This window comes from Ceratotherium simum, chromosome 6 (assembly GCF_057802395.1).
Source record: "Ceratotherium simum simum isolate JZ-2026a chromosome 6, ASM5780239v1, whole genome shotgun sequence".
Lineage (NCBI taxonomy): Eukaryota > Metazoa > Chordata > Mammalia > Perissodactyla > Rhinocerotidae > Ceratotherium > Ceratotherium simum.
Window position 1 is genome coordinate 27,619,036 of NC_141905.1, and position 25,681 is coordinate 27,644,716.

Sequence of the window (25,681 nt, forward strand, 5' to 3'; positions counted from 1 at the left end):
TTAAAGTGTCCTGCTTGGTTGCAGAGGATGAAATGAAAGAAGCAGCTGAAAATTATGTCAAGATAAAAGGAAGCAATATTTCTCATGAGGCCACATAAGTACGCACATCCCCTTTCAAGTCTGAGGATAACACAAATCTTCCATGCTTTAAAAAATATTCACTCAATTTCACACATTCACTGTCAGAGAATGGGTTTAAATTTTCAATTTTTAAAAATTTTAACTTTCTTCAATGTGCAGAGTAATAAGGAATAAAGACTATAACAGAAAATAGTTTGAGGAAATCTCTCACTGAGGCAGTTCATAAGTCTGGCCCTGGTTGCTATGTTCCCAGGGAAATCAGATAGGCCATTTTATTTAACCACTGTGAGCAATGCACCGTTAATTTCCAAACCAACAGCCACTTCCCTCTACCAGTGGAACTCCAAATTTTGTTCAGTTATTAGAGAGCCTTGTGCTTTAGCCTATGGAATGATTCGTGATTGGAATAAGTCAAATCATGATAATTCCATTTTCTTTGCCAATCATTGGTTTAGGAATGGGCATGTGATGCAATGGAAGTCAATGATAAATTAAGGAGAAATCTGCTGGGGTAATTCTGGGAATGCTCTTCTTGCTCTTAAAAAGGAACGCAAGATTTTCCTGTGAGTCAATAGATATTGTCAACTACATCCGACCTCTGGAACCGCACCAGCCATTTGTAACTATGAGGAGTACCAGCCTAAAAGAACAGTGGGGATGGTAAGCAGAAAAACATAAAGACTTAGGGCTCCCTGACGATGTTCCTGAACCACTGAATTAACCAACTCTTACCTCCAGATTTATTGTGTTAAATAACAAAAATTTTCCATTTATAGGTTAAGTCATTTTGCTTTGGGTGTCTGTTACTTATATAATACTAGTCTATGAATATCCTGACTTTATAGAATACTAGTTCTGAAAAAGTTTCTGCTCTCATCTACCACATATTTAAAAAGAAGAAAAAAATTCTAATTAAAGAAACCTAAAATTGGCATAAAAAAATTCTCTCAGAATCTAGACCTAAGAGAGCAATGACAGAAATTATTCCAAACTTAATCACCAACACTAGCTGGATACTGGAATTAGAGGCACTTATATACAAAGTCAATTCAAATATTGGAGGAAAAAACAGAAAGTTTTTTGCTCTCTGCTAAGAAAACTTATGTCAGTAATATTTAAGGAATGAGAGAGGAACCTAACTATCTTAAGAGTATATATGATTTTCTTAAAGGAGTCTGCTGTTAAATTTGATTACATTCATGAAGACATAACAGATATAAAAAACAAAAGTCTTTTTAATTAACTATCAACCTTGTAAAACCAAGAGCAACAAAAATTATTGTGAATAAACCCACTTCATGGTGAAATACACAAATAAATATATGAATTGACAACATCATAGATACTCTACAGACTATCTTTCAAAATAGTCTTTAATTATTTACAAATATTTACTGGGTGTCTACTATGTGCCAGGGAATACAAGATGAATAAAATATGAACCCTGTACTCAAAGAACTGAGTCTAGAAGATAAGCAAAAAATAAATAAATAACAGTAGTGGAAGTAGTTTCACATGCCAAGCATCATGGAATTGTCTATATGCATCATTTAATCCTCACAATAATTCTATAAGGTAAAGTGTTATCATTCTCATAACTCACAAGAAGAAACATTTAAAGGAATAAGTAACTAAACCAGTGTCACATAACTAGTAAGTGTCAAAACCAAGATTTTAATACTGGTCTGCCTGATGGTTTGCACCAAACTAATCCCAGAGTATAGGAAGGGTGTGCAAGAGAGAAAGCTACCAGAAAGAATTAATATCTGAGTTAAGCTTTAAAAGATGAATAAGAGTTAGTCAAGGAAGATGAAGGAAGTTTCGTGGTTTTCGTTTAAAAATGTTTTAGCTGTACTAAAAAAAATACCTACCACAGCCACTGCTGACCCGGCTCAGGTGATTCCCAAAGTACAGTACGTGCACCACTAGTGATACCTTAGACAATATTTTTTTAAACTTATTTTGAAATAATTTGAAACTTACAAAAAATTGCAAGAATTGTACAAACAACTCCTGTATACTCTTCACCTACATGTACTTAATATTGACATTATAACACAATTTGACTTATCTCTCTCTCACTATATATATTACTATTTATTATTATTCATAATTATCAATAAACCATTTGAGTACATTGCAGACATCAACACCCTTTACCCCCAAATACTAAAAAAACGAGCACTATTTTTCATAACCACAGTACACTTATTAATTCAGGATGTTTAATATTACTACAATGCTATTATCTAATCCATATTCAATTTTGCCAGTTCTCCCAATGATTTCCTTTATAACATCCCTCCTTCCCTCCCAGGATACAATCCAGGATCATGCATTACATACAGTTGTTATGTTTCTCTGATTTCTCTTAATCCGGAAACGTTTTTCAGTTTTTATCTTTCACAATAGTGACTCCTTTAAAGAGTATAGGCCAGTTGTTTTTTTGAATTTGGGTTTGTCTGATGTTTCCCTTACAATCAGATTAATGCATTTTTTTTGGTAGGAATACTACACGTATTCTGTCCTTCTTAGTGCATCACATCAGGAAGCACACGATGTCCACGTGTACATAAGACAACTTTAAGTGGCAAATGTTTTTTATTTTAATAGTTCTATATATAAATAAATGTATAAAACTCATGATTTCACAGATATTAACAAGATGAGGCTAATTTTTTAAGTTAACAAAGAAAAATTTAAGTAAATACTGTAGGAAGTACTAACATTGGGAAGTACTACTATATATGTGACACATATGTTAAACCAAATTCACAATGACAGGGACTTAAGTAGCCAATAATAACATAGAGGAATTCCACTCCAGATTTCTTCTAGAGGGTAATGGAAGATTGGAAGATGGGTTAGTTATCCTTAAAGACTATGAGAAGGTGGGGCCAGCCCGGTGGCGCAAGCGGTTCAGTGCGCGCGCTCCACTGCGGCGGCCTGGGGTTTGCCGGTTCGGATCCCGGGTGCACACTGACACACCGCTTGTCCGGCCATGCTGAGGCGGCGTCCCACATACAGCAACTAGAAGGATGTGCGACTATGACATAGAATTATCCACTGCGGCATTGGGAAGAAAAAGGGAAAAAAAGGAGGAAGACTGGCAATAGATGTTAGCTCAGGGCCAGTCTTCCTCAGCAAAAAGAGGAGGATTGGCAAGGATGTTAGCTCAGGGCTAATCTTCCTCACACACACACACAAAAGAGATAAAAACTATAAGAACTCCCAGCAAAATATTTATATATCCATACAAACATTTTACTGACATAGGAAAACAATATTACTTTTTCAAGGGCATAATATACGCTTGAAAGATAATGAGTGATAGATTTGTTACTGGTTCAATTCTATTCTTTCAAACAATTCTCTGATATCAAATTCAGTCAAAGTCAAAAAATACAAAAAGAATAAGAATCATCCTTGAATTTCTTTGTGCCACCATAATGCATGCCTGTGATTATGTAAACTATAATAATACTTTAAAAGAATAATAAATGTTTAGTATTAACCAGAGATTCAAAGATAATTATCCTACAAAATTGTTTAACAGTCTATTCACCCATGATCATAACAACATCCTTCAATCCTATTTAGAGGAGAGTACAGTTAAAATTTTATAAATTGAAAGAGCATATATACTTTAGTTCTTTCTTATCCTCATTATTATGTTGTAGTCCCTAGCCTTACGGTTGACATCAGTTTGCCCATTTTCCTAAATTCCATTTTAGAACCAATCACATGCCCCCTGCCCTCATTCTAGTAGGAAAAAACATCTTTGAAGAGCTAATTACACAATTTAATATATAAATATAAAATAGCTTGGGGAAGAAAGGAGAAAAAGTGATGGTGAAAGAAGTATCCATACTCCCACAAAGGGAAAGTGGTGGTAGGATTTAATAACAAAGGATTTTCCTTACAAGAGCATGAATTTACAGAAACTGAATATGTGAAGCATATTTTCTGCATTTCTTTATTCAAGTTTGGGATCTTGCTAAGATATTTCTCCTTGCTCTTTCTACCATGCAAAATGTTGTTTCTTTTCTGCAAAACAAAAAAATCCCTTAACGAACATTTCCCATCTAATTCAACATTGAAAAAACTCAGGGGAAAAAAAAAAGGATAATTTCAAATATGATATATAGAATCCAAGATAATTTCAACCATGATACATAGAATTCAGTTAAACTCCAAAACTTTTTTTTTCCCCCAAATCTTCTACCAGGCTTTTTTCTACCTCCTCTGGTCTTACCAAACAGACCTACAGACCTAGAAATCACAAGTCTCTCTGGCCTTCCAAAACAAAGCATTAAAGTAGTAGGAATGTTTGAGGAAGGTGACTTAATTTCGTATATGCTATTAAAATTTAGTATACCCGAAGTGAGACATTTTTATAAAGGTAACATTTTCATAAGAAAAACACTTGGAAGTGATTAGAAAATAAAGTAAAATTTTACAAGAAAATTTTAAAATCTATTCTAGATAATGTTTCAATCACTTTGCTAAATAATTGAAAAAGTCAAGTTGCAATCTTAATGAAGTTCTACAGAGGGAGCTATCATCACAAGGAATAAATTTATAATACACAGAATTTTAAGAAAAGACCTACTCTGTTGGAAATACTGGATTTCCACTCATCAACATGAGCTCAGATGATCCTCTAAGATTTTACCTTAACTATCAACCAACCCAAAAAAACACAGTATTACCTACAAACTATGGCATATTTCTAGTAAACCATATTAATACTTATGAAATGTAATATCTATCATAAATCCCTTTAAACACTTTGTGAAGTAGTTATATTTATTCTAAATAATAAAATTCCTCCAAAAAAAGTAAACAATATTCTTTTTCCTAAGTCACTGAACTTAGGCAAAGTAGAAAGCAATAAAAAATCTGTAAGCTGGGCCAGCCCTGGTGGCCTAGTGGTTAAGTTCATCGTGTTCTTTGGCAGCCGAGGTTTGGTTCCCGGGCGTGGACTTACACCACTCTGTTAGGAGCCATGCTGTGCTGGCAGCCCACATACTAAAATTAGAGGAAGATTGGCACAGATGCTAGCTCAGGGCAAATCTTCCTCAGCTAAAGAAAAAAGAAATCTGAAATCAAATCACAGTATATCCTTTACTACTATGGGACAAGTTATGGAGTCTCTCCAAGCCTCAGTTTCCTGTAAAATGGGAATGATTATAATATCTACCTCATAAGGTTGCTGTGAGGATTAAATTAGAGCATAAAAGTAATTAAAATAATGCCCTCTTTCCTTGTTCTTTAGTACATAAGTGTTATTTAATTGTTCAATACTTTCCAAAAAGAAATCAATAACTATAGTTAGTAGAAAAAATGTTTTCAAGGATTAGATTAGCTGCTAATAGATACTATTCCCCAAACTCCCAGAAACACATCATTCCCAAAAAGTCTGACTCAGTCCTTAAGGGGATATAGACAGTGTTAGCATAATCCTTACATTATTTTTCAGGTGTATATCTATCATAGCTTCATTCTCAAAATATTCCTGTTTGTTGGAGAACAAAGAGAAAAAGAACTCAACATACCAGTAGTTTCTGTTCTCTCCATCCCATGTCCCATGTTGACCCCAATGAATATTCACCCCATAGATATAACAGCAAAATATTGTCAAGTAAACTGTTTGTAGCAAAGGATAAATGGACAATACATGGACTGAAAACCTCTGGATAAAGTTTCAGGAAACACCTTACTCCTCTGCCCACGAAAAATCGAAGAGGTAGAGAGTGAAGATCATTAACTTTTTTTTTTTTTTCTGAAGAATTTTACGCTACAAACTCAAAAAGTATACCCAGAAGGATTACTGAATAGACTAAAAGCAAATTAAAGAAACCATTTGCTTAACGAATAATAATGAAATAGCAAAGTACTAGTCTAAACCCACAGTGATATCTGAGAGAGAGCTTCCCCAAGAGCAGAAGCCAGTTCAGGAGGGTTTTTATAAACATCGTCATACTCGCAAAAACCTGTATCATACTAACCTTTACATGGTTCTTCATAGTTCAAAACTTTTTCACACATATTATTTCACCTAATCCTCATTAAACCTAGTTAAGATAAAATGGAATTATCATCATTTTACAAATGAGGGCATTAATGGGCCGGCCCCATGGCTTAGCCGTTAGGTGCGCGCGCTCCACTGCTGGCGCCCCGGGTTCGGATCCCAGGCGCGCACCGAGGCACCGCTTCTCCGGCCATGCTGAGGCCGTGTCCCACATACAGCAACTAGAAGGACGTGCAACTATGACGTACAACTATCTACTGGGGCTTTGGGCGGGTGGGGAAGGAGGAGGATTGGCAATAGATGTTAGCTCAGAGCTGGTCTTCCTCAGCAAAAAGAGGAGGATTAGCACGGATGTTAGCTCAGGGCTGATCTTCCTCACCAAAAAAAAAAAAAAAAAAAAGAGTACAGACTCAAAATATGCCTTTAAAAAAAAAAAAAAAGAACTCTGAAAAAATCTTCATACATATTGGTCCTACCGTTTTATGATTAACAATTATTACAATCTCTTCAATAAGAGAGAAGAAAGAAAATAATTTGGAAGTTTCAGGACAGAGATTTTAAAAAGTACTTAGAAAAACCATTACTTAATCTCAAGAAGAAAATAACAGTCTTGAAGTACTCTATCTACAAAAAAAGTTATTCTCCATACAGATGAGGACAAATGAAGATTACATTAAACCATAAGAGACCTGAGTTAGATATTAAAATAAAACATCTTAAACATTAGGGAGTGTCAAACATTAGGAAAATTCCCAAAAAAAAGCTTGTAAAATGCACCAATATATTTATAAACAGGATAGAACCTTAACTATTATCAGGAATAAGTGTGGTCCAACCTGAAGGTGTAGTTAGCCTCAAATTCCTCAAATTCTTAATTCTACATTATTATTTGACATGAAGTGTTTGCATAATAAGGTTATCAGAACTTGCTTACTGCACAATGGGGAAAATAATAGACTAGCTAGAAAATAGAAACATCTAAATTTCTTTTTGGCTTCACCCTTTGGATAATCTTATGATACTGAAAAGGTTAGGATGAATTTAAATAACTCCCAAACCTGTAATTTTTAACTAAAAACCTCGCAGTTGCTATGAGGTAGTAATCTTTTAAATACTACTATACAGCAGAAATATAGCAACAGGGATATCCCAGAATCATATACAGACAGTCCTCAACTTATGATGGTTTGACTTAATTTTTCAACTTTATGATGGTGCAAAAGCCATAAGCATTCAGCAGAAACTGTACTTCAAATTTTGAATTTTGATCTTTAAGCTAGCAATATACCACATGATACTCTCTTGTGATGCTGCGCAGCAGCAGTGAGCCGCAACTCCCAGTCAGCCACAAGATCACAAGGGTAAATAACCAATACACTTGCAACCATTCTGTACCCATACAACCATTCTGTTTTTCACTTTCAGTAGAGTATTCAATAAATTACATGAGATATTGAACACTTTATTATAAAATAGGCTTCACGTTGAGAGATTTTGCCCAACTGTAGGCTAACGTAACTGTTCTGAGCACATTTAAGGTAGGCTAGGCTAAGCTATGATGTTTAGTAGGTCAGAGGTATTAAATGCATTTTCCACTTACGATATTTTCAACTTGCGATGGGTTTATTGAGATATAACCCCATCGCAGGTCAAGGAAGATCTGTATACAGTTATTTTTATCCCAAAGATAGAACCCTAAGAACATTAAAACTTTAAAAAGAAACAATATTTTATTCCCATTTCAAACGTTATATTTAAAGTGTTTCACCTTACACTAAATAATAGCCTGTCATTTACTTTTTAATAGAGCAACAAAAGAAACAAAATTATATTTCTCCACCTTAAGCATGAGGGTAAGGAAGCCAACTGAGTAAGAGCCAGCAATTAACAATGACAACTTAATATTTTATCTGGGGAAAGAAAATGAAATGACATATTTCCCAATATGCCCTTGGTCTAGATAATGGAATTCAATACTACATATTTTAATGTGTATACAGGAACTATTATTTCCTGTGTTAACCTTATGTAGCATAAATTATCCTAATCCTAATAGAATTAAGGTCATAGTGTTAATTATATCTTTATATTTTATATAATTTTAAAAATCAGATTGTTTACATACAATCTACTCCATAAACAGAGTAAACTATGCATAACCTTAGGTTTAACACACTTACAATTCCTTGTGTTTGTCTTCAGCCAAGATTTGGTCATTTGGTTTCAGAGAATACCTATAACACAGAAACAAAAATATACTGGTCATTTAAACATACAAGTACGTTTGCCTCCTGGACATCTGACTGTGGTATCAACACACAGTCAGTTGACCCCTATCAAACAAGTACTACTACTCTGTTACAGGTCTTTGTCTTAACAGATAAAACATAAAAAATGCCCAAGTTCTTTGCTGTTCTATTATTGACTTCCACAGACACCACCCCAAGAACTGAAGGGAGATCAACTTGACCATTCTTTGAAAACATAAGGTATCTCCAATAATCTTCCATAGTGAATCATCTGTAATGTTATATTCATCCAGCAGGTCAAAATTCAAACTACTATAAATGTTAAGTATTTAAGAGTTCATAAAACAATATACAGTTATTCACTCATTAAATACATATAAACATCTACTGTGTACCACACTATGTACTAGGTAGTGTGACATAGAAGGAAAAGTAAGTTTTAGAGTTCTTGACTAAACCATTTACTAGCTTAATGACCACAGGCAATTGTTTTACCTCTTTAAGTCTCAGTTTCCCTGTCTACATATTTGAGGTTGCTAGAAATATTAGAATAGGGATCTTTCCAATTACTGTATATTTGTACTGCTGAAGGTAAACAGATTTTCTGAGGAATACACAGAAACAGATAGTAAACAACAATGGACAGCAACTCCCGCGTCTTCAATTTCCACTTGTATTCAACCCTTTCCTAAAACTAATCTGCCTGACGGTGGATCAGAGGTCCAAGTGGAGAGGTCATATAGATTCTCCTTCTTGCCTCCCCTTTCACAAGCGCCTTTATCCATTTTATAAAAAAATGGCATACCTCTCACCCATCCTGAATGGAACTGTATTGCATTGCCTGGGTGTAAAAATCTCTGAAGTGCTAAACAAGGAATGATTCATATTTTGTCTGCAAAGCCACAAACTGACTACAGGGCTTCCTGTTTTATACATTATTTCTATAACGAATGAAGGTAGAAATTATAAACAGGGAATTGTGTTAAGATGTTCTATTTTCAGATATATTACGGAATGGGGCAAAAGTTGATTATAATTTTCATTTAAAAAGTTTCTCTCTGGGCCGGCCCCATGGCTTAGCGGTTAAGTGAGCACACTCCGCTGCTGGTGGCTCGGGTTCGGATCCCGGGCACGCACCGTCACACTGCTTCTCTGGCCATGCTGAGGCCGAGTCCCACATATAGCAACTAGAAGGACATGCAGCTATGACATACAACTTGACATACAACTATCTACTGTGGCTTTGGGGGAAAAAATAAATAAATAAAATTATAAAAAGTTTCTCTCTTCCATCCCATGTTCATCATCAAAGAATGCATTACTTCTCAGAGAGAGTCCTGTGAAGCAAAGCTAAGAGTTTCCAATAAGAAATGAGAAAGATAGTGTCAATTTATTTCTTCCAGGAAGCAAACTTAAAACAAGGCTCCTTGCCTGTTCACTTATATACCAAGGATTAAATATCAGAAGATGGTTGTCATAGGAACACAAATCAAATCATGTATTTGAATTGAAAAATGAGGCCAGACTTTTTCTATCATGAAAGTAAATCTGACTGGTTTGACAATGAAAAACAATTTTGCCCTCAGGTTCCAAGGCAGACAATGGCCTTAAACTGAATGAATGGCTTTGACTAAAACATATTTAAGTCACTTGATAAAAACATTTTATCAAAAAATTATCCTTTTGACATAAGTATATTAAAACTAACAATATTTAACTTTTCCCAGCACCTCCTGAAATGTTCAGGTAAACATATGCCTATAAGTAAAACACTAATAGATACAATTACTAGTTATTTAAGATGACTTAATAAAGCCTTTTTTGGTATACTTCCCAGAATTGCATGTCTCTAATGACTCTAATAACTGGCAAATCAGGTGGTTTCTAATTCTTTGCTTCCAACAAAATTGAAGAAGGACCAAATCAAATTATCAGCTGATAGATAAAAATATTTTTTGATGACAGATCATTTGATGATAGAGGAGTTCAAATAACCGAACACAGCTGAAACAAAACTCTGTCCATTACCATCCAATTAATTACGTGAACTTTTTTCTCAGCACTTACACCTCTAAAAGAAAAAAAGGGAAATAAAATTGATGCTGAACATTGTCTATTGTAGCAAAGAGTATTATTTATTCACAAAAAGTTGAACTAATTGAAAAAATTTAAAGATTAGCTTCACCCACCTCATTAAAAGATGCATTTGCAATAGTTTTTTATTTCTTCTGTTTAATAATTAACAGTTAATACATTTATGTTGTTTTACTAACTATATGCTAATTATAATTTAATAACTAAGAGATTTTTTAAATTCAATTTACACACATTTTTGTTGAAGAGACTTATGATAGGATGATCAATACGCATGAAAGGCTTTAATGCAAATACATTACCTTCATAATGTATGCACAGTATATTATATATGCAAAATATAATTCATGCATAAAGTACATTATATAAGGATAAAATCTGGTGGGGAAAAGTGTAACAGAAATACAAATTTAAACAGAGAAAGGAATATAAAATTTTTAAAGATTAAAAAAAGAGCTTGTTCGTGTATTTTCATAAATGGATGATGGTAGGTATCAAACCACTGGTATTTAGAGTCCAATAAAAGAGTGATTTTTCAGTTTTATTTAAGATTACAATAAAAATTCATAAATATTAACTTAGGAGGCACTTGTTTATGAAAACATTTTTATGGAAGTTAACAAGTTTGAAACCAGTGGATTTGATAATATCTATATTTTAGCAAACTGCTTGGTATATATACAATAGGAACTTGATCAATGTTACTTTCCTTCCCTCTTTAGCTGGCTAGTGATAGAGAAATAACAAATATTTCTTCCCCTTAAGGAATCTCACAATTCAGTAAGCAAATCAGAATAAAATAACTGCTCACAGTGTGATAAGCGTTACAATAAAGTTAAGTACAATGTATAGTATTCATACAAAAGAGGGAGTAATAAGTCCCCTCCTTAAGAGAGTCAAGAAAGGGACAACTTTTATCTGTTCCCCAACTTTCTCTTCCTTCCCTATCATCTCTCTTCTTTGCTCCTTCCCCATAAACAACCTTCCCTTTTAAAGTCTCAGGATAAGAATTTCAAGGGAATAGTGAAGGAGGCCTGAAAAAAGGGTTTACATAGGCAAGAAACAGGCAAGAATAGCCCAACTTTGATCAAAGTGCCAAAAGAGAAATTTTACTCTCCTAATTCACATGATACATCTTTAGGTCCTCAACAATGAATCTGCAAGATTCATTTTGAACTGTTCTCCAGGCCAATTACTTCTCTAATCCCAAACAAGCTCAAAGCTGTCACTTTTCCCATAGTATTTCTTTTTCTGATCTGATTTCCCTCTGCCCCAAACCAGGTAACTTTCCAACACATCTCAGTAACCTTTATTCTTCTTCATCTCTGGGGGCTTTTATCAATTTTATCTTCCTTAGCTCTTCCTTGACTCTTGCACAGTGCTTCTTAGGAACTTAGCCAAACATATATTACCCAGAATTAGCCAAACTGCAAGGTTTGAGGACACGGTACCCAAGACTGTCCTCACTTCTGACACCATCTGCAAGTTCAGGGGGTTCCCAAAATCACCCTCAGGTACAATAATTCACTAGAAGCCCTCAGAGAACCCACTGAAAGCTATTGTACTCATGATTACAAATTACAAGGAAAGAATACAGGTCAAAATTAGCCAAGGAAACAGATATATAGGGCAGTGTTTGGGAGGGTTCCAAATGCAAAGTTTCCATGGTTTCCTCCTCAAGGAGTCAGGATGCATTATTCTCTCAGCATCAGTATGTGACAACGTAGTGGCGGTCCAGTGGTGTAGTGGTTACGTTCACGCACTCTGCTTCAGTGGCCCAGGGTTCGCAGGTTTGGATCTCAGATGTGGACCTATGCACTGCTCATCAAGCCATGCTGTGGCAGCGACCCACATACAAAATAGAGGAAGACTGGCACAGATGTTAGCTCAGGGACAATCATCCTCAAGCAAAAAGAAGAAGATTGGCAACAGATCAGAGCCTATCTTCCTCAAAAAATAAACAAACACACACACACACATACACAAAACAAACTTAAGAAAAAAATATGTGACAACGTGGTACAGTGTTGATATGTGACAATATGGCATGGAATATTTCCAACCAGGGAAGCTCACAAGAGCTTCCGTGTCCAAAGTTTTTATTGGGGCTTCATTATGTAGGCACGATTGATCAACTGAGCACTCAAGTAACTTAACTCAGTCTCCAGGTCAATTGATACCGCACAACCCAAAGCCTAACTCTAAACCACATAACTGGTCACAACAGTGGGTGTGGCCAACCCTGCTCATAAACAAAAAAGACACTTCTATCAGGTATGATGTAGATTACCTCCCAGAAGCCAAGGTCAAAGGCAAGACCTCTCTTTGGGCAAGGCCAAATTCTTTACTATACATATGGCTATGTATGTATGTATTTACCTATTTACATATGTCTATAAACATACTGATGTGTATTTATGTGTATTTCTTTATTCATAAATTTCCATCTAGATGTGCATTTTTCATAGAATTCTCCTTTATAAATACACACTTTACCCAATTTTAGTTAGGTAAATAACTACACGGAATGTCACTAAAATAACGTATGGTTATTAATTATCTATCTTGCTGCCAAAAAGTAATATTTAATTTAAAAAATGGAATATCTGGGGCCGGCCCCATGGCTTAGCAGTTAAGTGCGTGGGCTCCGCTGCTGGCGGCCCCGGTTCGGATCCCGGGCGTGCACGGACGCACTGCTTCTCCGGCCATGCTGAGGCCGCGTCCCACATACAGCAACTAGAAGGATGTGCAGCTATGACATACAACAATCTACTGGGGCTTTGGAGGGAAAAAATAAATAAATAAAATCTTAAAAAAAAAAAATAAAAAATGGAATATCGATTTAGTTTGCAAATTAGAAAAAAGGCACTATTAGACAGAGGCGACTTGTTCCTCTGGGAAACTTAAATACATTTCCAAAGCTCAAAAACTACAACCAAACTCCATAGTTATATATGGTTATTTGTAAGGGAATAAAAACTTTACAAAACACTTTACAAATGTACACAAAAATCAGTACACACCCATAATTGTAAAAATTATGTTATAAACTAAAAAGACTGTCTCGAATTCATTTTGAAAGTAGGCAAAGTACCAATTATAATTATAAATATAAAGGTAACTATACCATCAGGACCATAATCCTTACTAATGAGATGGAGCTATTTCTCAGTGAAACATACAGTTAAGTGTTTCTTTAAATGTGGGACAATAATCATATATCATTCTCATTTTCATTTAGTATGTCCTATTCTGCCAACTTAACTGCCTTTTGAATCTCTCTATCACATTTAACTTATTCTCCGGATATTCAATTTTTTTAATTAATAAACTTCAAAGGGAAAATTCAACTTAGTAAGAGTAGAAAGTAGAGAGCTATACCTCAACTTTCTACCATGTCTTTCTCAGAATGATACAAAGCACAGCCTATTTTTAAGTCGGTGTTTGTTTCCTAAAGACATGATTAGATAGATGCTCTGCTTTTATATCCATTTCTTAGATTCAAACATGGTATAGTGGTAGTTCTCAACCTTTTTTCTACCTGCATTTACCAGAGGGAAAAGATACACACTCCAAGCAGCAGAAAATGAGGAAGCAGACAGAGCACAGGGAAGGGCCCTCTTTATCCTGCTGCTTACCTCTACAAAAGGAACTCAGGATTGAGTGAAAGAACATTAGATTGAAGGTCTAAGATCTGTCTTATTGTCCCGATTCTGCCATTAACTAGCTTTTTGAAGTAGACAAGCCATTTAATTTCTCGAAGGAAGATAAAACTACCTATGTCACAGGGTTGGTATGTGGATCAAATAAGATCATACATGAAAAGTGCCTAGCACATTATTTAACATGTAATAAATATACATTCTCCCCCACTTTCTTCAAATGCTTCCACCTCTGTAAAATGAATAATTGAATTAGTTCAAAAGGGGGGGAGGGCAGTTTAAAGTATCTACATGTTTTGAAACAGTTACATGACCACAAATTTCCATTAATGAAACTTCAGAGAGTTGTGCATAAGGACATCGATCAGAGTATTATTTATGGAAAAGTAAAATTGTAACAATCACACCATCCCAAAAGTAACAGACTGCATCAATGAATAATAGTACAACCATGGGGAAATAGTTCAATACTAAGTTAAAAAAGCATGAGAAAGAAGAAAGATGGCAATATACTCCTCAAAACAACTGGAAACATACATGTCAAAATGTTATATAGCATTACAGATAATTTTTATTTTCTTCTTGTGCTTTTTCAAAATGTAAATAACAAGCATATTATTTTTAAAATTAGAAAAAATATATTAAAAACAAATACATGTAACACTTTACAAGGTGGTTACAACATTCATCTGGATGTAGCTTTTACTTAAACTTTTCAACCAATGAACATGTAAGCCTCCAAATATTAGTTCAAAACTCAAAACTTTTCTTGTACAAAAAATTTTAAATATATTTAATTTAAATACTTTATTGTATCACTACTGACAGCAACAGGTCACAAGTTAAGTAGGAAGAAGGGAAGTGGGAAGGGAGGGAGGAGGAGGGTGAGAGGAGAAGAGGAAGTACACGAGAGGAGGATAAGGAGGAGGAGGAGGAGTACTTTCACTCCACCCTGTCTGAGCTATTTAAGGAAGACACACTCGAAGCAAAAAGAATAAAATTCAGTAATGGCATTCCCACCACAGGCAATGGGAAAATGGTATTGTTATTTAGGTTTATAATTAAATGTCAGAACACATAAACAAAATGTATTTTATTTGTATATATAATGTATATTATATATAACTATTATAACATAACAATGTAATGTATATTACAGATAAGTATTAAGATATGCTAGATCAGCAGTAATTTACAACTAACAGTTATAAAATAAAGTTTGGGCCTTTTATAAGAGACTGAAACAAACATTTTTTTTTTCTTTTTTTGGTGAGAAAGACCAGCCCTGAGCTAACATCCGATGCCAAACCTCCTCTTTTTGCTAAGGAAGATTGGCCCTGGGCTAACATCCCCGCCCATCTTCCTCTACTTTATATGGGACTCGCACCACAGCATGGCTTGACAAACGGTGCATCTGTGCGCACCAGGGATCCGAACCTGCGAACCCCAGGCTGCCAAAGCAGAGCACGCTTAACCGCTGCACCACCAGGCCAGCCCAAAACAAACCTAATTTACTCAATGTGCTCTTTCCCTAAAGATTAACATAACAGAATTTCAGGCCTAGAAAGGTACTTGAAGAGAAAGGTACTTGAAGTCTAGAAACAGCCCAGTCATAAGTGAAATATCCTACCCAGTGTCACACAGATAGTTAATGCCAAGCTAAGACTTGCTACATAGCAGGATGAGAATAAAATATTCCATAAATACTTGCAATTAAGATTGGCCTCCGAGAATTAAACAAATAAAATTTCTAGAAATCTACAAATATTACCAAATAGTCCAAACACTCCTAACAATATCCTGCAAAGTTTTATAGAATTGGCAAAATCAATCAGGTAGAACAATGAGGTTATGGTGAGATTTTAAACAACTTAACATCTTTTTGTGTGTGTGTGTGTGTGTGTGTGTGTGTGTGTATGTGTGTGAGGAAGATCAGCCCTGTGCTAACATCTGCCAATCCTCCTCTATTTTTGCTGAGGAAGACTGGCCCTGGGCTAACATCCGTGCCCATCTTCCTCCACTTTATATGGGACGCTGCCACAGCATGGCTGGCCAAGCGGTGCATCGGTGAGCACCCAGGATCCGAACTGGCAAACCCCGGGCCGCCGCAGTGGAGCGTGTGCACTTAACTGCTTGTGCCACCGGGCCAGCCCCCAACTTAACATCTTTAATTGGCTATTGCAATTAAAAAAATAAAGGTTGATTAAAACATATTAGAAAAGAAGAAAAGGGAAACCAAAAGTGTTAATAACCAAAACAATGTTTCAGACTAAAGCTGAAATTTAAGAGGCTTATAAAGAAACAGATTAAGAGAAAACCACAGGGTTAAAATGAAAATAATAGCTAAAAGTTACAAGGTTTATGAAAATAATATTTTAAATTCTCATTAGTAAGCTGGATGAGGATTAAAACTCAATTAGAAAAAGCTGAAGGAAAAAGAATTAAACTAGATTTAAACCTAAACAATAGAATTATACTCTTTGTATTCTTAAATTTTTCTTTCCTTATGCTTTTTATTCAAAAAAATACCATTGATAATTACTCAAAATGACTAGCCACATATTTTCACTAAAGGAAATTTTTAAAATTTGGTACTTCTGAAATGTCTCTGCTTGGCTCTTGGGCCACATCAATAAAACTAGCCCACTTTATATGACACTTCCCATTTATTTCTAAATACATTTTTTTTGCGTGAGGAAGATTGGCCCTGAGCTAACCTCTGTTGCCAATCTTCCTCTTTTTGCTTGCTTGAGGAAGACTGTCCCTGAGCTAACATCTGTGCCAATCTTCCTCTACTTTGTATGTGGGACGCCGCCACAGCATGGCTTCATGAGCGGTGTGTAGGTCCATATCCAGGATTCAAAGCTGCAAACCCCAGGCCCTGAAGCAGAGCGTGCGAATTTAACCACTATGCCAGCGGGCTGGGCCCTCTAAATACATTTGAATCTGGCTTCTGTCCCTATCACTCCACTGTGATTTACCTGGCTGAGGTCACCACTGACATCCTATTGTCAAATTCAGTGAACTCTTGTAGGCCTTATGTTACTAGACATCTCTGTTACACCTGATATTATCAAACACTCTGTCATACAAACTCACTATACTTCATGAGACTCGCAGTTCTCCCACTAACAGCTCACTATTTCTTCTTCCATCTCCTTCCATAATTCTTCTTCATCTATCCATCCACCAAATGTTCTATTGTGTGGCCCACTTCTCCTTTTACTTTATACCCTTTCTCTAGAAAGGCTCATCTACTTGTTGCTTTAAATACCACCTATGTAATGATGATGATGATGACAATGATAATAATAGCTAACATTTATTAAACGGCATTGTGTCAAAGTACAATTAAATACAATGTTTATTTATTGTACATCTCTCCAGCCACGAATCCTCTACGCACCGGAAACAAATCAAACTCTCTCCTAAATATGCCCACCTATATATCACATATTCATCTCATGCATGAACAAAACTGAACTTAATCTCTCTACCCCCTCTAACACGTCCTCCTCCCATACTCCCTAACTCAGTTGTAAATATCACCATCTACTCAGTCACCAAAACCAAAAGTTGGAATCTCATCCCTGACTCCTTTGCCCTATTCATTAAATCAATCATCAAGAAGACTTTTACAGAAAACCTTTATAGAAGAAGATCTTTATAAAAACTAAAACATTACTGAACTTTCTCCCAACCATTCTATCCTAACTACAACGATCAAGTCACCAGCTCTCAACAGGTCTATCACTACAGCCTCTTCTAATCTATCTCCTCAAAATCCACTGACCTACTACAGACACAGCGATTTATAGACACAGCGATTTATATAATTCTAAATGTGAATCTGACCATGTCATCCCCCTGATTAAACTCCCTCATGTTTTCTCCATTGCCCATAACAGGGACATGAGAGACATCCCAAGCTCCTTAGTAGCCAATAATATTAGCTAACATATCACAAATACATAAATTATCTCATCCAATCCTCACATTATAATATTCCTATTTTCATATTCCTATTATAATATTCCTATTTTACTCACAAGGAAACCGAGCTTTCATAGATTAAAGAACATAACCAAGGTCATACAACTGCAAGTGGACCAGAGCGCACTCAACCTCTATTCTATAACGCCACAGTAATGAAATGATTTCTTTCTACATCTGTCTCCTCAATTAGACTGCTAGCTGCTTAAAGGCAAGAAACCTAACATTGTATTCTCAGTATCTGGCAAAATGCTGACCACAAAGCAGGTTCTCCAAAAAATTTGTACTGAGCTGAAATGAACTGCTAAAAACGAATCCATGTTTAGGGAAGCCTTAGGATTATCATTTTCCTCAATATTCATGTCAGGTCTGAACATCAGAGAATCTACAAGAAACACCATCTAATAATCCCTGGGGCAAAATGAAGACTTCATAAATGAGTCTATGTTCACTTAGTATCCATAATTTAGGTCTTAGATGAGGAAGCCTCAGAGTAATTCAAGACCAATCACTTAATAAGTGAAATAATATAAAGATTCAGAATCAAACACCAATACCAATACAAATCTAGAATTCTAAAAGAGAGAATTAGAATAGCCCAAGATCATCTTTTTCATAATGCAGGTGACAAGATAACCAAGTTAAAGAAAATATTCAAACTTCAGTACCATTTTCCAAATACGAGCAATAATCTAGAAAATATTATTGAAAAAATATTCTCCTCATAATAGCAACAACCTTATTTTTAAAATACCTACAACAAACCTAACAAAAAGTGTACACCTATGAAGAAAACTATGAAATTTTGCAATAAGACCTTAGCTGCCCTAATATCATAACCACTAATCACATATGACTATTTAAACTTTAATTAAAATTAAATAAAATTTTAAAATTCAATTCATCAATTGCACTAACCACACTTCAAATGTTCAAAGCTAAACATGACTACTGGTTACCATGCTGGACAGCACAGATACATTTTCATCACTGCAGAAACTTCTAGTGGACAGCATGTTGTAGAGAAAATAACTTATCCTGGACTTTGTTTTTACTTTAATTACTTCTACATGGTTTGAATTTTTTCCTTTAAAAAACATTTATTTTTATGATTTTTTTTTTTAATTTTTTTTTTTAATTTATTTATTTTTCCCCTAAAGCCCCAAGCGATAGTTGTAAGTCACAGTTGCACATTCTTCTAGTTGCTGTATGTGGGACGCAGCCTCAGCATGGCCGGAGAAGCAGTGCGTCTGTGCGCGCCCGGGATCCGAACCCGGGCAGCCTGCATCGGAGCGCACGCACTTAACCGCTAAGCCACAGGGCCGGCCCTATTTTTATGATTTTTGAAGCTAACAAATTTAGCACTGATCATTACCATAAGAAATCTAAAAAAAAACCTAACCATTTTGTACCCCTGTATTTAATGTATTTAGAGCCTATGTGTTATTGAAATATATAAAAGAATACCTAAAATAAATGGAGAAATATATGTATAGATAGAAAAACTCATATGGTAAAACTCTTGTTTTTCCAAATTAATCTTTAAGTGCAATGCAATTCTAAACAAAAGCTCAGAAAGAATTTTGGTAGAACTTGACAAGCTCATTCTAAAATGCATGTACAAAAAAACCAAGAATAACTAAGAAAATTCTTGAATAAGAACAAAGTGTAAGGGACTTGCCCTATCAAATATCAAGATTTATTGTAATGTTTTAATAATAAAATAAAGATAGGGTTGCATTAGTTCAAGGACAGATAAAGAATTGAGAACCTAGAAACCGAGCTATAGATAAATAAAAATCAGCATTGCAGGTCAGTGGGTAAGGCAGGATTATTCACAATGTAGTGATATAACAGGTGACTTCCCATAAGGAAAAAAAAATTTTTTAACTGGATCCCTACCTCACATCACATACAAAAATCAATCAGGTCAATTAAAGACCTAAATATACAAAGCATAATGTTAAAACTTGTAGAAGAAAATATCACAAAATAGCTTTATAAATAATTAACTAGGGGCCCGCCCTGTGGCTTAGCAGTTAAGAGCGCCCACTCCGCTACTAGTGGCCCGGGTTGGGATCCCAGGCACACACCGACGCACCGCTTGTGCGGCCATGCTGAGGCCACGTCCCACATACAGCAACTAGAAGGATGTGCAACTATGATATACAACTATCTACTGGGGCTTTAGGGAAAAAAAAAAAAAAAACAATTAACTACAGGGCCAGACACAGTCCTACACCACTTGTCTGTCGGCAGCCATGCTTTGGCAGCGGCTCACATACAAAAAGAGGAAGATTGGCAATGGATGTTAGCTCAGGGCCAATCTTCCTCAGAAAAAAAATAATAAGAATAAATAAAAATGATTTAAAAAAAAGAATTAACTACAAAAGTATCAGAGCATTTCACAGTTTTAAAACAAAACTATACCTTTTAACTTTACATATGGAGTCTCATTTGACACTCCAAACATTGTTTCACCTTCAAACCTAATAGACACTCATTTATAGAAGTAATTCACCTTAATTTATACAAATAATTAAGTTGTAAATTTTTTTTTTTTTTAAAGATTTTATTTATTTAATTTTTTCCCCCCAAAGCCCCAGTAGATAGTTGTATGTCATAGCTGCACATCCTTCTAGTTGCTGTATGTGGGACTCGGCCTCAGGATGGACGGAGAAGTGGTGCCTCTATGCGCACCTGGGATCCGAACCCGGGCCACCAGCATTGCAGTGCGCCTACTTAACCACCAAGCCACAGGGCCGGCCCTAAGTTGTAAATTTTTGGCATTGAATAATCAGCACTGAAATTTATGACCAACTATTATTACTTTGAGTATTTTTTGGAGTGAACGTTAAGTAATGTCTTTCATGCATACTTACATTAATCAAGACTTACCTACAGTTTGTATGATTATATTAGTAAAGATTTAGATCTGTGAGAAAAACATCTATTTTCTCAACTACTCTAGCTTCCCTTCTTAAAACTGAGTATTTTCAGGGGCCGGCCTGGCGGCTCAGGGGTTAAGTGCATGCACTCCGCTGCGGCGGCCCGAGGGTTCGCTGGTTCAGATCCCAGGCGCACACCAAGGCACCACTCATCAAGCCATGCTGTGGCAGCGTCCCATATAAAGTAGAGGAAGATGGGCATGGATGTTAGCCCAGGGCCGATCTTCCTCGGCAAAAAGAGGGGGATTGGCATCGGATGTTAGCTCAGGGCTGGTCTTCCTCACAAAAAAAAAAAAAAAAAAACACTGAGTATTTTCATGTCTAATGACGGTTTTTATTTCCCAATTACCATTTCATTAATTCTCTCATTCCTCTTACTTCTGTGGTATTTATCTGGTATCAGGAAAAATCAAGACAAACCTGTTTTACATATTCCTTCCCTCCCTTTTCCATCCCTATTAATATATATCTCTTCCTTTACTCTCCATAATTTAGACCCACACTCATCTGGAAGAATTTATATGTTCCACGTTTCCTCCTCCCCTCACACCCACTGTGTCTCTTCAATATACTAGAAAAGATTATTTTCAATAGCCTACTTCCTGCCACAAATCTTCCTACTTATTTTCAGTTGTCATATTTTGGCAAATTGGACACATTAAAATTCACTAACTTAATTCTGCTTTTCTTTCAATTAGATAAAGATTCTGACTTTTTCTTATTCCAGGGGAAAACTAGCTTTACAATCTTCAAATAAACAATAGGATGTTCTAGAAGAAATTTAATTTTTGAGTATCAAATAATTATCTAATTGATATTTCTGAATCATGGCAACACTTGCCCTATTCTGGAAACAAGTCAATTGTACGCAACATACCAACCTCCCAATACAAGAAGTGCATTGTTTTGAAAACTTAGTCAAGAAGAGAATTTTGAGGGCCAGCCCCATGGCTTAGCGGTTAAGTGCGTGTGCTCCGATGCTGGCAGCCTGGGTTCGGATCCCGGGCGTGCACCGATGCACCGCTTCTCCGGCCATGCTGAGGCTGCGTCCCACATACAGCAACTAGAAGGATGTGCAGCTATGACATACAACTATCTACTGGGGCTTTGGGGGAAAAATAAATAAATAAAAAAAATTAAAAAAAAAAAAAAAAAAGAAGAGAATTTTGAGTCTTCCAATCTCTCACAAAGGATTTATTAATCTATTCTAATGCACTAACTAAAACTAAATATTAACAAATTTGGGAACAAATTACATTTTCTCACCTACACTATATCTATAATTGAAGGAAAATAGAATTTCATTAAGTTTATAAAGCTTTACATATCTACCATAATGTACACCAAAAAAAATCTGGATATGTAATTAAGTTTTTCACTTTGAAATTAATACTTGCATTATAAGGTAGCAGAAAATAAAGAATATAGGTTTTATAATGAAAACAAACCTGTATTTCAAATCTCTGCATTATGACTGATGCATTTTTTGGTTGTGAACATATTTCTTAAGCTCTGAGTTATTCTTTTTGAGGATATCTACCTCATACAGTTGTCATGAGGACTAAACTGATACCATATAAAAGGACACCTAATACAGGCTGAATAAATGCTATTATTACCAGATAATAATTGTTAAAAATTACTATACTCTTATTTTTCTCCTTACTCTCAAAAGTTTTTCAGATAGATAGCGTATGTCCCTTCTTTAGATTCCACCCTTTGTGGTGCACTAGTCTAATTTGCAAAGACCATTAGCATATGATGGTTCTTGTTCTTACAAAAACTGCTCTGAAAAGCTTGACAAACACAGCACATGAAAAATATGTCTGTCAAGAGATTTTCACATATTAAGGTACATGGGGTAACTATTCGAGTTCAAACTGATTCAGCTTGAGCTAAAGAAGCCTGACTTATGGCCTATCAAACATACACTGTATCTCTGCTTTAACCATTAAAGTAAAGAATGCACTCTCAAGATAAGAATGCATACTTCCCCTCCTACGCCCTATCCTATCTGTAATGCCCTATTGATAATGCCCATATTAGGCCCTGTCCCAACATCAGGGTCAAGTCGACCTGCTAATTTGCAACTGAATACCTTTTTGAATCATTGATGAATATGCATCCTGGGTGTGTTTAATATATGTTCTTTGTTCTAAAAAGGTATAAGACTGTACTGAAAATCATGCTTCTCCAGAATGCTTTGTGGAAACTGCCTTCTTGGGTTATAATCCTCATTCTGGCTCAAGTAAAACTCATCTTATCTCTCTTATCTATAGAATGGTAATTGGTTATTTTGTGTCAACAATCTGCTTGTGGACAGTGGCTGACGGCGTGTAACTGAAACCTCGGAAAGCAAAACCGCAGATAAGGGGGGACTACTGTATATAAAAGATTCATTAAGATACTTTTCCTAATTGTCTCTCTCCCCAGCAATGTTTATAAATGCCGCATGCAACGCTTATGCTATGGATATTTAATTATAAACCTAGTACAAAAAGATTATTGAGCTTCCTTTCAAGTAAGAGATTATTAGAAAGCAGAAGAGAATAAGTAAATGAGAGCCAAGAAAGTCATAAGAAATTGTAAACTAAAGAAAAAAACCTCTTTTATTCAAAACACTGCTTTTTTGAAAACTTTTAAGATCATCATATTAATTATATAAATTGTTAAAAAAACAAAGGATGAAGTCAGAAATTAACAATAGACTTAAACTAAAGGAAAGTAAGATAATCATTTATTTATCTAGCAATTGCTCTATGAGGTAGAAACCAGGCTTACTCATTTTGAATCCCCCAAATCTGGCATATAGTTATTATTATTAGTTTGTACAATATGTTCTAATTACCAATAATTTAATAATTTAGTTAAGAAATAAAGGTAGTTAGTGTTGCATGGTGGAAGATGCAACAAATAAGGATCAAGAGATACAGATTCCATCTCAGGCTTGCACCGCTAACTGTAATCATGAGCAAAACATTTAACTTCTCTGAGCCTGTTCCTCTGTTGTAAAACGAACAAAGAGGATTAAATTATCTCCAAATTCTAATCCATCTCAAAAATTCTATGAGTCTATAGTTATATATTTCCTGCTGCTGTTCAAATAGTGAAATACACATGCACAACCCTTAGACTTTCCCTTAAATACGGCAGAAAGACTACTCTTTCTTCCAACACTCTATTAAAATGATAATAAAGGTTAAAAAAACAAGGTAAACATTCACGGATCAAAAAGAATAGTAATGTAAGCATTAATGGTCAAGCAGTTTCCATAATTTTCAGAAAAAGGACAGAAGACGAGCAATTTAGCAGAGCTGAAGAAATTAAAATCTCAACTGCAAATCAAAGAAGCTACATATGATTAGCAAGCCTAGTACACCTGCAGAAGCCCTAAGTCTCAGAGGAAACGGACAAGGCTAGGAGTAGGGGAACCAACTACCATCTCAACATCACACCCTATAATTCCTAAAATAAATTAGAGATTTATTCTCTGGAGAAACCAAACAGAAGCATATCTGAACTAAAGGACAACAGGCGAAACAGAGGAAGTTGGCAGGGACAGCTGACACTGCCTACTTAATTATGTTACTTCTAGCCCCCTTTTCCTGGCCAGCTCTAAGAATAAAGCAGCCAGGCTTTATTCTTCAGAAAGGAAATTAGAGGACTTTTCTGTAAAGAAACTGAACAGCCTCAGAAAACAGACTTCCAAATACTAATATTAGGGGTCACTCCCCCCAAAATAAGCTTTTAGCATAATCAAGCCACAATAAAAGTCCCATCAGTCAACAAGCCCAACCCATGCATACCAATCTTCTAATGAGGTTCTGAACGTGGGGTATGGGGTGATGGGTGTGTTTGAAAAAAATTTTTTTTGCTTAATTTATCAGTGCTCTTTGGCTGTGTAACAAATTCACTGACAACTTAGCAGGTTAAAACAACAGTCATTATCTCTCACAGTTTCTTTTTTTTTTTTTTTTTTTTTTGTGAGGAAGATCAGCCCTGAGCTAACATCCATGCTAATCCTCCTCTTTTGGCTAAGGAAGACCGGCTCTGAGCTAACATCTACTGCCAATCCTCCTCATTTTTTTTCCTTTTTCCCCCCAAAGCCCCAGTAGATAGTTGTACGTCATAGCTGCACATCCTTCTAGTTGCTGTATGTGGGACACAGCCTCCGCATGGCCTGAGAAGCGGTGTGTCGGTGCGTGCCTGGGATCCGAACCCGGGCTGCCAGTAGTGGAGCGCGCGCACTTAACCGCTAAGCCACAGGGCTGGCCCTCACACAGTTTCTGAGGGTCAAGAATCCAGGGATTAGCTGAGTTTTTCTGGCTCAAAGTCTCTCATGAGGTTGCAGTCAAGCTGTCAGCCAGAGCTGCAATCATCTCAGGGCTCAACAGAGGATGGAGAGTTCATTTCTAAACTCAGTTAATGTGGCTGTTGGCAGGTCTCGGTTTCTCACTGGCTGTAGGCCAGAGGCCTCCTATCTCCAGCCACTTGGGCCTCTCCACAGGGTAACCTGAACATCCTCAAAATATGACAACTAGCTTCTCCCAGAATGAGTAATCCAAAAGAAAGAGAGAAAGACAGAGAGAGACAGAGAGTCAGAGTATCTAAACAAGCGCG

At 35.8% G+C, this 25,681-nt stretch overlaps 1 protein-coding gene across 4 annotated transcripts in view; it reads right to left on the reverse strand.

Moving 5' to 3' along the window:
• Positions 1-25,681, reverse strand: part of ADK (adenosine kinase) — a 539,838-nt gene that overhangs the window by 436,875 nt on the left and 77,282 nt on the right. For all 4 annotated transcript variants that reach the window (XM_004426944.3, XM_087432006.1, XM_087432005.1 and 1 more), the window contains exon 3: positions 8,296-8,349. In XM_004426944.3, coding sequence (XP_004427001.1) covers positions 8,296-8,349 — 54 coding nt within the window. The remainder of the gene's footprint in view (positions 1-8,295; positions 8,350-25,681) is intronic.